This window comes from Takifugu rubripes, chromosome 11 (genome assembly GCF_901000725.2).
Source record: "Takifugu rubripes chromosome 11, fTakRub1.2, whole genome shotgun sequence".
Taxonomy (NCBI): domain Eukaryota; kingdom Metazoa; phylum Chordata; class Actinopteri; order Tetraodontiformes; family Tetraodontidae; genus Takifugu; species Takifugu rubripes.
The window spans coordinates 10,075,578-10,088,686 of record NC_042295.1 but is presented as its reverse complement, the minus strand read 5'-3'; the positions used below and the strand labels follow the sequence as shown (position 1 = coordinate 10,088,686).

Below are 13,109 nucleotides of genomic sequence, written 5' to 3'. Positions count from 1 at the left end.
CTGCTCATGTCAGCTTATTAGTATTATTCAGTCAGACAATTATGTGGTCTTTATCTGGGTGTTCCCTAAGGGTTATAACCTTTTGAACAAATCTGTTACAGTCGTTCCCACTTTATAACTTTAATGATGTTTTGAATACTTCACAGAATACATCACACTCCAGAACTGAAGAAGCCTTCTGGATAGAAGGCAAAACGTCTTCAAAGAGAAGAAAAACAGTCCATTTGACAAAGCAAACTGCATTGGATGACCATGACCTGGATGATTGAGAATCTACACAGATATCACAGTAGTTTTACTTGCATTTATCAATACCATTCCCAATGAAAAGTGTAATTTTTTAACAACAATCATATAGAAAATAGAAAAGAGGTTATGGTGGACATGAGTGAGGAGAGATGGAACACTGTGAATCAGCGGACTTGTGTTGTAAAGGGTGAGATTTTCTAAAACTCATACATCATGCAGCCTAATCTAGCCTGTCACATAACGTTGGGAGGAATGGCAGTACAGTGTAAAACAAGAGAAGAAGAAAAAAAGCATACATTAAAAGCACAAAGGGGAAATGACTGTGTTTACACTTTGTTACACACAAGTTACAAGCAGTTACACATGAAGCTACAATGAACACATGCACGTGCAATCATGAAGAGAGATCAAGGCAATCTTATCATTTGGGGGTTCGGTATTTTGCTTAATGATACCATAGTGGGGTTCTTAATATGTCCCTGCACATCTCCATCTACAGGTCCATTTCCTAATTTTTGTTCCCAAATGGAACTTGAACCAGATACCCCCAAACCCACAGCTCACTCATCTACAGACTGGGCTATTGCTGCTGTACGGACCCATACTTTCAGTCGTTAAACTCAACCAATATATTACAGACATTCTGATTATTTCTTGTTCATCAAGTGTTTTTTGCTATTTTTCTCTGGCTTAAATAAAATAATAAAACATTTTGGAGCAAAAATGCACAGGATGAGTCCAAAACTGGAGGCCAAAATGGCAAAGATCTCCACGGCCACGGTGAATTTCCCAGGAGAGCTGACGTAAGCGGGGATGAAGGTGATCCAGACGGCACAGAATATCAGCATGCTGAAGGTGATCATTTTGGCTTCGTTGAAATTATCAGGGAGTTTTCGGGCGAGGACGGCCAGAACTAAACAAACAGCTGCCAGAAGGCCGATGTACCCGAGTACAGCCCAGAATCCAACAGATGAGCCTAACGCACACTCCAGGATGATTCTCTCCTTGTACGTGGTCAGATTTCTCACTGGAAACGGGGGACTGACAACCAACCAAACAATGCATATTAAAACCTGGATAGACGTGAAAGTCACAACAGTCATCCTTTGCTGAGGTGGACCGAACCACTTCATGACATTACTCCCGGGGAGAGTCGCTCTGAAGGCCATTAACACCACCACAGTTTTCCCTAAAATACATGAGATGCAAAGGACAAAGGTGATCCCAAATGCTGTGTGGCGCAGCATGCAGGACAGCTGAGAGGGAGCACCAATGAAAGTGAGTGAACATAAGAAGCACAGAGTCAAAGAGAAGAGCAACAGGAAGCTCAACTCAGAGTTGTTGGCTCTGACAATAGGAGAGGTCCTGTGATGGAAAAATACAGCTGCTGTGATAACAGCCAGACAGGCACCACCGACTGAGAACACAGCTAGGATGATTCCTAGAACCTCGTTAAAGGAAAGAAACTCCACAGGTTTGGGGAAACAGGCATTTCTCTCTGGGTTAGGCCAGAAGTCATCAAGACAAGGGATGCATTCAGGAGAATCTAGGAAACAAAAATCATGTAGAGTTTAAACAAATGTATTTATTTAGCCCTGCTGTCTTTGAAATCTAGATAACTACCTGTAACATTGCTAATCTCTCCCTCTGGACATTGTACACAGTCATAACAGCAGATGGGTTTTCCTTTCTGCAGTACCTTACGAGTTCCTTGAGGACAGCTGTCGCTGCACACTGACACTGGCACCTGAGACGTACACACCCACCAGTTGAAAGAAATTTTAACAGAACTGCCGTTGGTGCCTTTACATAAAGTCACAATTGAACAAAAAAGCCTTTAATTCAGAGATGTTGTGTTTTCATGCCTGAATTACTGTCTTATTAATTATTCTGGCTGTCGTACTTGCTTTCTGCCATCCACCCATGTGATGTCCCTGAAGATATGGAACTCTTGGCCTTCTGGCAGTGAAGCATCATAGTATCCTACTGGCACAACTTCGATGCTCCCGCTCCCACTCTTTTTCCAGTTTACCAGCTCATATGATGCCACAGGATCCCCGTTGGCATCAAAGGATACAGCATAACCATTTTGTGAAAAATTTACTGTCTTCAGCTGAGCGAGAACCTGAATTGAATGAAACAGAGAGTCAGAGGAAAGACTTCAGCTGAAACACTTGTAATAAACCATGTTAGTAGTTACAGAGGCGATTCTTTAGGTTTGACCTTTTTGGGGTTAATCGTGGTGAATTTGCTACACCGAGTGGTAGCATTTGTGTCCTGACACACTGCATTATGAATGGCATGAGCTATTGCATAAACAGCCTTGTACACCATGTTGGTAATGCGGAGCTCAGAAGTGTCAGTGTACGGACTCTGGAGAGTCATTATGTCTTCAGATCCATCACACATGCGCTCACCTGCAACAGCAACTGACAACACAGGAGATCTGTTGAAAGCCTTTGTTATTAGATTTGGACACTAATTTAAAATCTACCCACAGTAAATTAAGAAGAGGTATAACTTCTGTCACCTTTTCCCAACCGGCAGTTGAATGAATCCTCCCAGAACTCAGTGAGCACAGGAGATGAAGCCACTTTCGAGGGGGAGAGATCCAGCAGGAAGTCTCTTAGGCCTGGGATGACAGACCTCTGAATGGCAAATCCAATAGTTCCAGCACAGAAGCTGAACCTCAGCATGTCTGAGTCAGTTACCCAGGATTCACTGCCTATCCACTGGCGAGGTGGTGAGGGTTCATGAGACAGTTCCTCGAGCAGGATCATCATTTCTGTAGATGCTGTAAAGGCTACAACCACCACAGCTGTTGACCTGCAGAAAACTCACAAGTATATGCGTCATTTCAAACAAACACAAATACCTTCATGAATCATAAAGCAAAAATAGATCTATACACCTGCGGATGACATCAGCCACTCTCTTGATCCTGCTGTGCGGGTGGGTGCGATAAAAGGATTCCGAGTACTCCACACAGATGCCCTCCTTCTGAGCTGCATGCAGGAACGCTGCCATGCCATTATTGCCATAGTCTGAATCTGAGCACACAGCACCTATCCAAGTCCAGCCAAAGTGTTTGATGAGTTTGGCCAAAGCGTCGGCTTGGAACTGGTCACTGGGAATCGTTCTGAAGAAACTTGGGTACTTCTGTTTATCAGACAGGCATGCACAGGTGGCAAAGTGGCTCACCTGTAGTTGAACATTGTGTCATTACAGTGATGGTTAATATTACGTTTTCATGTGCTTTGGTAAAAGTTGAAAATATTCACTAGTGGAATGTCGAAGGAGCCGATGACGCGGGATATGCTGATGGACGGAGTGGAACCAGACTCGCCGACGACAGCCATCACCATACCGGACTGTGAACAGTTGTCACCTGTGACAAACACAGGGTCCAGAGTGTTTAACAGTTGGAAGGCCACATGCACTGCGATGGGCACGGCTGCACAAGAGTCGTGGATCTGGTAACCGAGTTTGATTCCAGGAAGAAGCTCCGTGCTGTTGTTGATCTCCTCGATGGCGAAGACCATTGCATGAGACTGTCGCAATTCACTATGGGTGATGCTGCACATCATGACAGAAAACAAACATTCACAAGTGTAGGTATAAACAAAAAATGCATCATAATGTGAACATCATATATACTCCAGAAATGAAACAATCAAACATTTTCTTCTCCGCACACTCTGCAGCGAAATGGCTCAGGCATGGTGGTGTAGTTGTGGTTCACCGTCACTGTGTAGCGGTGTATGGAGAAAACCCCCCCGATGACAAAGTCTCCATCCTTTGAGAAAGCAGGTAGGCGAGCAGAACCCTGGAGCCGACATTTGACAGACGGAGCCGTGGCACCGGTTGTGTCCTCCCTCGGTCCAAGCTGTTGTTTCAGACTGTTCTCAGGAGCCTTCAGGTCACCAGCTGAGTTTAAATCAAACAGAGAAATGAAGCAAAGGAAGAGAACAGAGATCTCCATCCTAAAAGTGTCTCGGAGCATTCTGCACAAATGCTTTTATAGACTGAGGTGTTGGTTCTGCTCATGTCAGCTTATTATTATTAATCAGTCAGACAAAACATTACGTGGTCCTTATCTGGCTGTTCCCCAAGGGTTATAACCTTTAGAACAAATACAAGTTACAGTTGTTTCTATTATATCTTTATGATACCTGTAACGAAGTGCTGATAACATCACGTGAGATTTCTTGACATCTATCGAGGCAATTTCCAATAAAATGGCTGTTTTTTTATGCAAAAATCAAATGGACAAAACAAAGTTTGTCACTCAGGTACTGCACAACTGGTTTAAGAAACTATGCAATGACTCTATTTCCTCCCCCACACAGTTGTGCTAATGTTACACCGTTAGACTTTTGATACGGTTCATGTACCACTAGTCTAGGTTCTTCTACTGACCCCAGCCACAAGATGAATTCCTGAGGTATTCAGGGAAATCCTGAAGATCATATTTTTTGTCTGTTTTTCTCTTTGAGTTGCAACCTCCAGCAGTACTGGGCTACAGAACTGCTGAAAATTCTGCATTGGACTGAATTCAAGATCATGAAGAATGTTGAATTCAGCAGACAGGTTTGCAAATTTAATTTTTTTAGGGTTAGGGTTACTGTTAGGGTTCATGTTAGGGTTAACCCAAACTACATCCTGTCACTATATTTTGTCTGACTGATTGATATAAAACATGACTAGATAGCACTCCTACAGATAAAGATTAATACAGCAGAAATGTACAAACTGTCACATGGAAGCCAAGGCACAATAATAATAACAACACAGTGAGAGTGAAATAGACACTTCCAGTTTATCAGTGTTTTATTTTTTGCAATTTCTATTTATAAAACTCATGGCCTAAGAAGTATTGAATTAGAAAACCACCAATTAAATAACTCGAAAACCAGCTGCAACAGAACAACATCTGTGGCGTATGGAAGGGACTGAAGACCATCTCGGGCTTCAAGGAGCAGAAGTCCCAACCTGTGGGTGACCGGGGGTGGGCTAACCACCTGAACTTGTTTTTCAATAGATTTGATCAGGTACCCACCCCTCCCCCAGCCCAGTCTCCTCTGCTGGTACCCTAGCCACTGTCTGTGCCCGCAATCCATTGTTCCTCCTGTCCCCCCTCCCCCTCTCTCATGAACTTCAGCCCATACATTCCCGACACTTCACACCCTGGCCCATGCCCATCCTCCCCACCAACACCTCCCTGCTCCAGCCTGTCACACCACACCAGGTGAGGAAGGCCCTGAAGAAGAACAGGGCCAGGAAAGCGACAGGTCTGGACGGCATCAGCTCCAGGCTCCTGAAGTCCTGCGCAGACCAGCTGTGTGGGATCTTCAGTCACATGTTCAACCTGAACCTGAGGCTGGGGAGAGTGCCACAGCTGTGGAAGACGTCCTGCATCGTCCCAGTGCCGAAAACACCGCACCCCAAGGAGCTCAACAGCTACAGGCCGGTAGCTCTGACGTCTCATCTGATGAAGACGCTGGAGAGACTCATCCTCGATCACCTGCGCCCACTGGTGAGCTCCTTCATGGACCCGCTGCAGTTCGCCTACCAGCCGAGCATCGGGGTGGACGATGCCGTCATCTACCTCCTCCACACCTCCCTCACTCACCTGGAGAAGGCTGGAAGCACTGTGAGGATCATGTTTTTTGATTTCTCCAGTGCATTCAACACCATCCAGCCCAGGCTGCTGGGGGACACGCTGCAGGTAGCTGGGGTGGATCACCACCTCACAACATGGATTCTGGACTACCTCACACAAAGACCACAGTTTGTGAGGTTGAAGGGCTCCGAGTCAGATCGGCTTCTCTGCAGCACTGGTGTCCCGCAGGGAACAGTTCTGGCTCCTTTCCTGTTCACCCTCTACACCACGGACTTCTCATACAGCACATCTTCATGTCACCTCCAGAAGTTCTCTGACGACTCTGCTGCTGTCGGCCTCATCACGGACGGGGACAATACGCAGTACAGGGAACTTATTCAGGGCTTTGTGGACTGGAGTCCACAACCTCCAGATCAACGCTGGCAAAACCAAGGAGCTGGTGGTGGATTTCCGCAGGCATAACAACCCCCCGCCTGCACCAGTGAACATCCTGGGAACGGATGTTGACATGGTGGAGTCCTACAAGTACCTGGGTGTTCACCTAAACAATAACCTGGACTGGTCACACAACACAGACGCCCTTGTCAAGAAGGGCAATAGCAGACTGTTCCTGCTCAGGAGGCTGAGGTCTTTTGGGGTGCAGGGACCCCTCCTGAGGACCTTCTATGACTCTGTGGTGGGATCAGCCATCTTCTACAGGATTGTCTGCTGGTTCAGTAGCATCACGGACAGAGACAGGAAGAGGATGGACAGACTGGTGAGAAGGGCCAGCTCTGTCCTGGGATGTCCCCAGGACTCGGTGGAGGTGGTGGGAAACGGGAGGATGATGGCTAAGCTGTCATCCATGTTGAACAACACGTCCCACCCCCTACAGGACACCCTGACAGCACTGGGCAGCTCCTTCAATGAGCGGCTGCTCCACCCTCGCTGTGTGAAGGAGAGGTATCGCAGATCTTTCCTGCTGGCTGCTGTCAGACTGCACAATAAACATAACACCCGCTAGCACAATCTGAATATTATATATTCTGATATGTATATTGTATTCACCCTCTGTACTATGTACAGGTACACAGAGGCCGAGTATCCATTTATCTGGATTATTGTAAATATACATCAGAGAAGAAATGGACCACTTCTTGTCAAAGTGACAGGTTGACCTTCCCCTGAACCCGCCCACACCTGTTCCCCCCCCCCCCCCCCCCCCCCGCCTCCCGCCTCCCGCCTCCCGCCATTCTCCCTTGCCCGCCTTTTTTTTAAAAAGGGAGGAGTGTGGATCCCCCCCCCCCCCCCCCCCCCCCCCCCCCACCTCCCTTTCTCCCTCCCGCCTCCCGCCTCCCGCCATTCTCCCTTGCCCACCTGTTTTTAAAAAGGAATGGCGGGAGTTACAAAACAGTTACAAATCAGTTTTGCCATAGTCCTGACATATCCATCTGTCGGCAACATGAGTAGTTCTACATCCGTGATTGGTGAGACGGCTGTGACCGTTATAAGAGAATTGTGTGGAAAAGTAGTTGAAAAATCCACGGTGTTTGTACAGCGTTCTCAGGCGTCACCTTGTGAGCCTTTGCAGCAAGAATGGTCTTTGGAGCCTTATAGTCAAACAGGGAGTTTTGGGTATGTGTTCCGTTACAAGACGGGGGAGTTGATTCTCTATCAGCGGGAAGAATCTTCCAGTGAGGGGTCTATGTTGTCGGCTACGATGTCTTCCAATGACTGGGGTGTGTTGAAACTGATCAAACCGGGAATGGTGTGTGTGACTGAAGAAGGCTGTGAAGAAAGAAACAACACAGAACAGAAACCTTCCACAGAACAAACATTTTGTGAAACATTTGTGAAAACTATTGGAGAAAGTTAGACTGTTAGAACCCTAACACTGTGGTTCAGAAGAAAAGAGAAAACAGTTGGTGGCTTCAAGTAAGAAATTTAGGGGCCTGCGTTGTCTTCCGGTGTCCGAGGTGTGTAACTGAAGAAGCTTAAATCCCCTGGAGACCTGGAGGCCCTCCTGGAGAAAAACATTCTTAACATGAGTTATATCGCCTGAACCTGTTGTTTGGTAGAGTTCCCGTGTAGGGCCTTATCCCCATGGGAGCTACATCACCACCAGTTGGTCCATCGGGGCAGTCGTCAATATCAGACTTTTCGGCGCCAATCAACTTTTTTTTTTTTTTCCTCTCGCCAAGCATTGTAAAGCGAATATATACATGATCATCTCACAGTCATTAGCTCAGTCCTCCAGAACTTCATCGGAAGCTTCGCCGTCTGCGAGCGCGTGTAACAAACAAAGATGGCTGCAAAGATGACTACCGGTAAGCCTCAAATTCTTCCCAAACTTTTTCTCTGTAGTTTTCTAAATAGTTTTAGAAAACTATTAATGAATGAACTATTAATGATTAACTACTATTTACGAATAACTGTGTTTTAGAAGTTACAGTAGAGGTTCACCATATGCCAATTTATCCTGGTAAGCAAGCCGTGATCTTTTTAACCTGAAAGTTGTTCTATTTTTATTCTAGATTTTTAAGTGTAACTTTCTGTATCTTTAAAGTCAGCGCCGATGAGTTTGAAGGAATAACCCTCACGCAAACAGACATTGGTATTTTACATACAGTTTTTTTTTTTTTTTTTTTTGTTTTGTTTTTTATTAACAGCTCAGTTGTTCATAGATTGCTGAAATATAACTTTTTATGATACATTTTTCAGATCTGTTAGCCAGGGCTGAAAGATTGGTATCCGAAGACAACCAAGAAACTGAAAAAGCAGCAAAAGCATTGCTGTGTTCTGAAACCCCACCCCCCGTGCAGGGGACAAATTGCTGTGTAACTGAAATTGGTGAAATTGAGATTGAGAGCAGACCCTCGGCACTTCAACATGGGACTGACTCAAGTAAGCAGACGAACAAACTCTCCAGAAGACGTGTGAGACAGCCAGGAGGACCGAAGTCGACTGTACAAGGTAATATATTTATCTGTGATTAGAAGTATATACAAAATATGTGCCGTTTTGATGATTTGTATTTTAACGATTTTCCCCTCTGTCTAAACAGAACCATCAAAACAGAACCTTCAAACGTGCGCCTCTCTGAGCACTGTGACTCCCCCGGCAGCTCCACTCTCCCGTGAACCTTCTGCCCCTGCGAGGAGACGTAGAATACGGCAAGCGTGTACCACTCTGACCCCTGTACTTACAGCGGGACCAGATCCTTTCGAACCTGCGAGGCCGATAAGGAGACGTAGGAACCAGAGACACAAGTCTAACATTGTCAGGAGATTGTTTGATGGTATATTTTATACTATATCTTCTTGACTAATAATAATAATAATATATAAAAAAAAAAAAAAAAAAAAAACTCATCTCTCATCTAATTACAGATTCAGGGGTGAGATTAAACGAGAGCGTTCCTGAACCGTCCTTCAACAGGGTGGACGGGGATACAGCCGGATACAATCATCCCCAACAACAGCACGAGCACCACGAGAGCGTTCCTGATCCGCTCTTTGACAGGGTGGAGGAGGATACAGGCTGCTACATTCATTCCCTACACCCCCAAGACAAGGTAGTGCTGGAGATTTTCAATAATGTCATACGGTATATTGTTTCCTCCAATTGTAACCAAAGGTGTACTAAAACAGTGTTGAAAAAGCTGTAATTTTTTTTTTTTTTCCTTTTTCTGTCTTTTGTTTAAGATATGGATGAGGATTTCAATGTTGAATATTTTAATCAAGTACCGATTGTTTTACAAATAGCTGTTGATCAATTAAGTGATGAGGATTTCAATGTTGAATATTTTAATCAAGTACCGAATGCTTTACAAATAGCTGTTGATCAATTAAGTGAAATTCCAATCTCCATTCCAATAAATTTACATTTTACAGAGCAAAATGAAAACGTCCTAGAACTTGACACCTTACAACTCATAAATGATGCCCTCGAAAACCTTAATGCAGTTAATGCAGTAGAGTTTGAAAATCATTCTCCTTCATCAGCTCTCCACACGCAAAGTGATCATGTCTTACACGCGGTAACAATCAGATCAGAGACGGATTCAGCAGAGACACAAGAAGGGGGGTCAGAGAGCAGCCCCTCAGCCCTTACACACATGGCCCCCCCTAAACTTTCTCCTCAGCAAGGGGGAGGAGGGCTAGGAGAAAATCCACCCGATCTCTCTCCTGAGCGGGGTGAGAGGTTTTTTAATGATTTTATCACATGGAGAACAAGACGCTCCTTTAACATTCCCACTCGGGGAAATGTGCCTGACATTGCAACATTCTATCGAGATGTAACAGGGGTTATCAGCGAATTGGTGGATGTTGCCAGACGACATAGTAGTCGCAATGATTTAATACAGTTGGAGGTGGTGGGTGAAAACGTACACAATCATGTTACAGTTGCTGTGGATGAACAAGGTGAAAATATTCTACCGGCTTTTAATGGAATGCTAGATCGGATTGTGCAGTCAAACGGTATCATTTCATCGGATGAGAATATAGAATTCATCCTTCACGTGGTGCAGAACCCAGGAGGAGGTGCCAAACGTAAGATGGAGAAAACTCTAGACTGTGAAATCATTGACAAAAAAAGACGCCACTTATTTATCGTAGACAACAGAGACAACCAGCTTTGCTTCGCCATCAGTCTAGCTCACGTTATCTACCCGAAACTTACTGAAAGAGAATGCCTTGATATTGCGAGGAAGTTGCAGCATCAGGCTGGTTTAAATGATGAGACCCCCGTCACTTTCAGTGACATTGGTAAATTTGAAAATATTCTGGGGCGTAAAATTGTTGTGTTTTACAGAACATGCCACAGTAAACCCCTCTCACATTATGAGACAAAATTCTCTGATCGTTCCAATCAGTTGTTTCTCTTTTTACTACAAAATCACTATTATGGGATAAAAAATCTCAAAGCCTTCCTGGGGTCGTCAGTCTGTAATTATTGTTACAAGACTTTTAAGCATCCCTATACCCACTTTTGTAAAGGTTACTGCGCAGTGTGCAACGATCCTGCCTGCCCCACAGAAGGGTTCAACACAGTGGTTTGCTCTGACTGTAACAGAACGTGTCGCTCACCCTCTTGTTTCACCAGACACAAATTGGCCGGTTCAAGCAGAAAGTCCAGCCTCTGCGACCAAATCAAAAAATGCGCACGATGCGAACTATACTACAGTGTCAATTTGTCGTTAGACGATGCAAAGCATCGCTGTGCGGTGAAAAAAATGTAAAATCTGTGGTGAAAAACTGCAGAGCGACTCTAAAGTCGATCATAGTTGTTACATTCCTACCCTCCAACCAGACATCTCACATCCTGATTTGGTTTTTTATGATTTTGAAACATTTGTGGGTCAAAATGGAGAGCATGTTCCTTTTTTAGTGCATACAAAAACATCCAAAGGTGAAGAGAAGGCGTTTTATGGTCTTGACTGTGCTAAAATGTTTATTTTGCATTTCAGGAAGCCACGATACAAACAGAACATCTTTATAGCCCATAATGCCAAGGGGTTTGACAGTTATCTGGTGTTAAAAGGTATGTTGGAACTGGATGTGACGCCACAACAGATTCTGATGAACGGGAGTAAAATCCTCAGTTTTGAGGAATCCCATTATGGTCTCAAATTCATAGATTCCCTGTCATTTCTCCCCATGCGTCTCAGCGCTATGCCCAAAGCCTTAGGATTCACTGACAAGACCAAGGGGTATTTCCCACACAAATTTAGCTCAGAAATTCACCTCAATTACGTGGGGTCCTATCCCGTTCCGTCCGACTACGACGTAGATCGCATGACGGTGCGCGAACGGGAAGAATTTGACCCATGGTACAACGAGGTCAGCCGCGGTACCTTTGACTTCAAAAAGGAGGCCTCGCTGTACTGCAAAAATGATGTTGACATTCTCACCCAGGGCAGTCTTAAATTTAGAGATCAGTTCCTAGGTGAGACGGGGGTAGACCCTTTTGGTTCTATCGCCATAGCCGGAGCCTGTATGAAGGTGTTTCGCACCAATTATCTGACTCCTAACACTCTGGCTATCCCCTGCCCACACAACTATTTGAATCAGAGCAAAAGATTCTCTAGCGCATCGGTTCAATGGTTAGAATGGTTGATGCACAAAGAAAAAATCTTTATACAGCATGCTCTAAACATGGGTGAAAAACAGATTGGTGCATTTTTCGTAGACGGATATGCTGAGATTGACGGTGTAAAACATGTCTGGGAATTTCATGGATGTTTTTACCACGGCTGTCCCAGTTGCTTTGATCCCACAGTACAGTGCGATATGAGAGGCGTCACCTTTGGTGAACTTCACTACAAAAGTGAGAAGAGGGTGAGTGAGCTACAGACCACACATGGGGTTCGTGTTGTAGTCATGAGAGAACACACGTGGAACCAGATGAAAACAACATGCACGGAGGTTAAAGAATTTCTCCATTGCTTTAACGCTCCTGAGCCTCTCAACCCCCGAAAAGCACTTTTCGGAGGTAGAACGAGCGCTTTAAAACTGCGACACACGGCAGCGCCCGATGAAACCATCCACTATGTTGATGTCACCTCACTGTACCCGTTTGTCAACAGTACTTGCTCTTACCCCTTTGGTCACCCCGTGATCATCTACAAAGATTTCGAGGACCCACGCAGCTACTACGGCTTCATCAGAGCCACTGTGTATCCTCCTCGAGGTCTTTTATTCCCCGTGTTACCGCACAAAAGTGAGGGAGGTAAATTACTCTTTACACTGTGTCGCACCTGTGCCGAAACTAACAATGAGGGTGGCCCCTGCGAACACGACGATGAGGGCAGAGCTCTGACGGGGGTCTGGGTCACCGTTGAATTCATCAAAGCTCTGGATGTGGGGTACAGGGTGGGTAAAATTACAGAAGTCTGGCACTTTGACAAGAGCAGCGACACTGTGTTTACCGACTACATACACACCTTTTTGAAAGGAAAGCAGGAAGCCTCGGGTTACCCCGCTGAGGCGACGGACCGAGAGAGCAGGGAAAAATACATCAGGGACTATCAGGAGCATCAGGGCATTCTTTTAGATGCTGGCAAAATCGAGACCAATCCTGTGAAAAGACAGGTTGCTAAATTGTGTCTCAACAGTTTGTGGGGAAAGTTTGCACAGAGAGATAATTTGTTTAAAACCACCATTGTCTCAGATCCTAAAGAATTCTTTAGTTACATGTTTTCAGGTAAATACAAAGTCGAATACTTTTCCGTTCTCCACAGCAACAGAGCTCTCAT

The 13,109-nt window shown here is 45.1% G+C and overlaps 1 protein-coding gene across 1 annotated transcript; it reads right to left on the bottom strand.

Moving 5' to 3' along the window:
- Nucleotides 1–217: 217 nt before the first annotated feature.
- On the bottom strand, nucleotides 218–3,985 carry LOC115251400 (extracellular calcium-sensing receptor-like). Its single transcript, XM_029843453.1, has 8 exons — nucleotides 3,945–3,985; nucleotides 3,531–3,825; nucleotides 3,161–3,450; nucleotides 2,780–3,075; nucleotides 2,473–2,678; nucleotides 2,153–2,374; nucleotides 1,873–1,996; nucleotides 218–1,795 (listed from the first exon to the last, which is right to left on the bottom strand). Exons 1-8 carry the CDS (start codon nucleotides 3,968–3,970, stop codon nucleotides 897–899), a joined length of 2,358 nt encoding a protein of 785 aa, XP_029699313.1. The 5' UTR covers nucleotides 3,971–3,985; the 3' UTR covers nucleotides 218–896.
- Nucleotides 3,986–13,109: the final 9,124 nt, after the last annotated feature.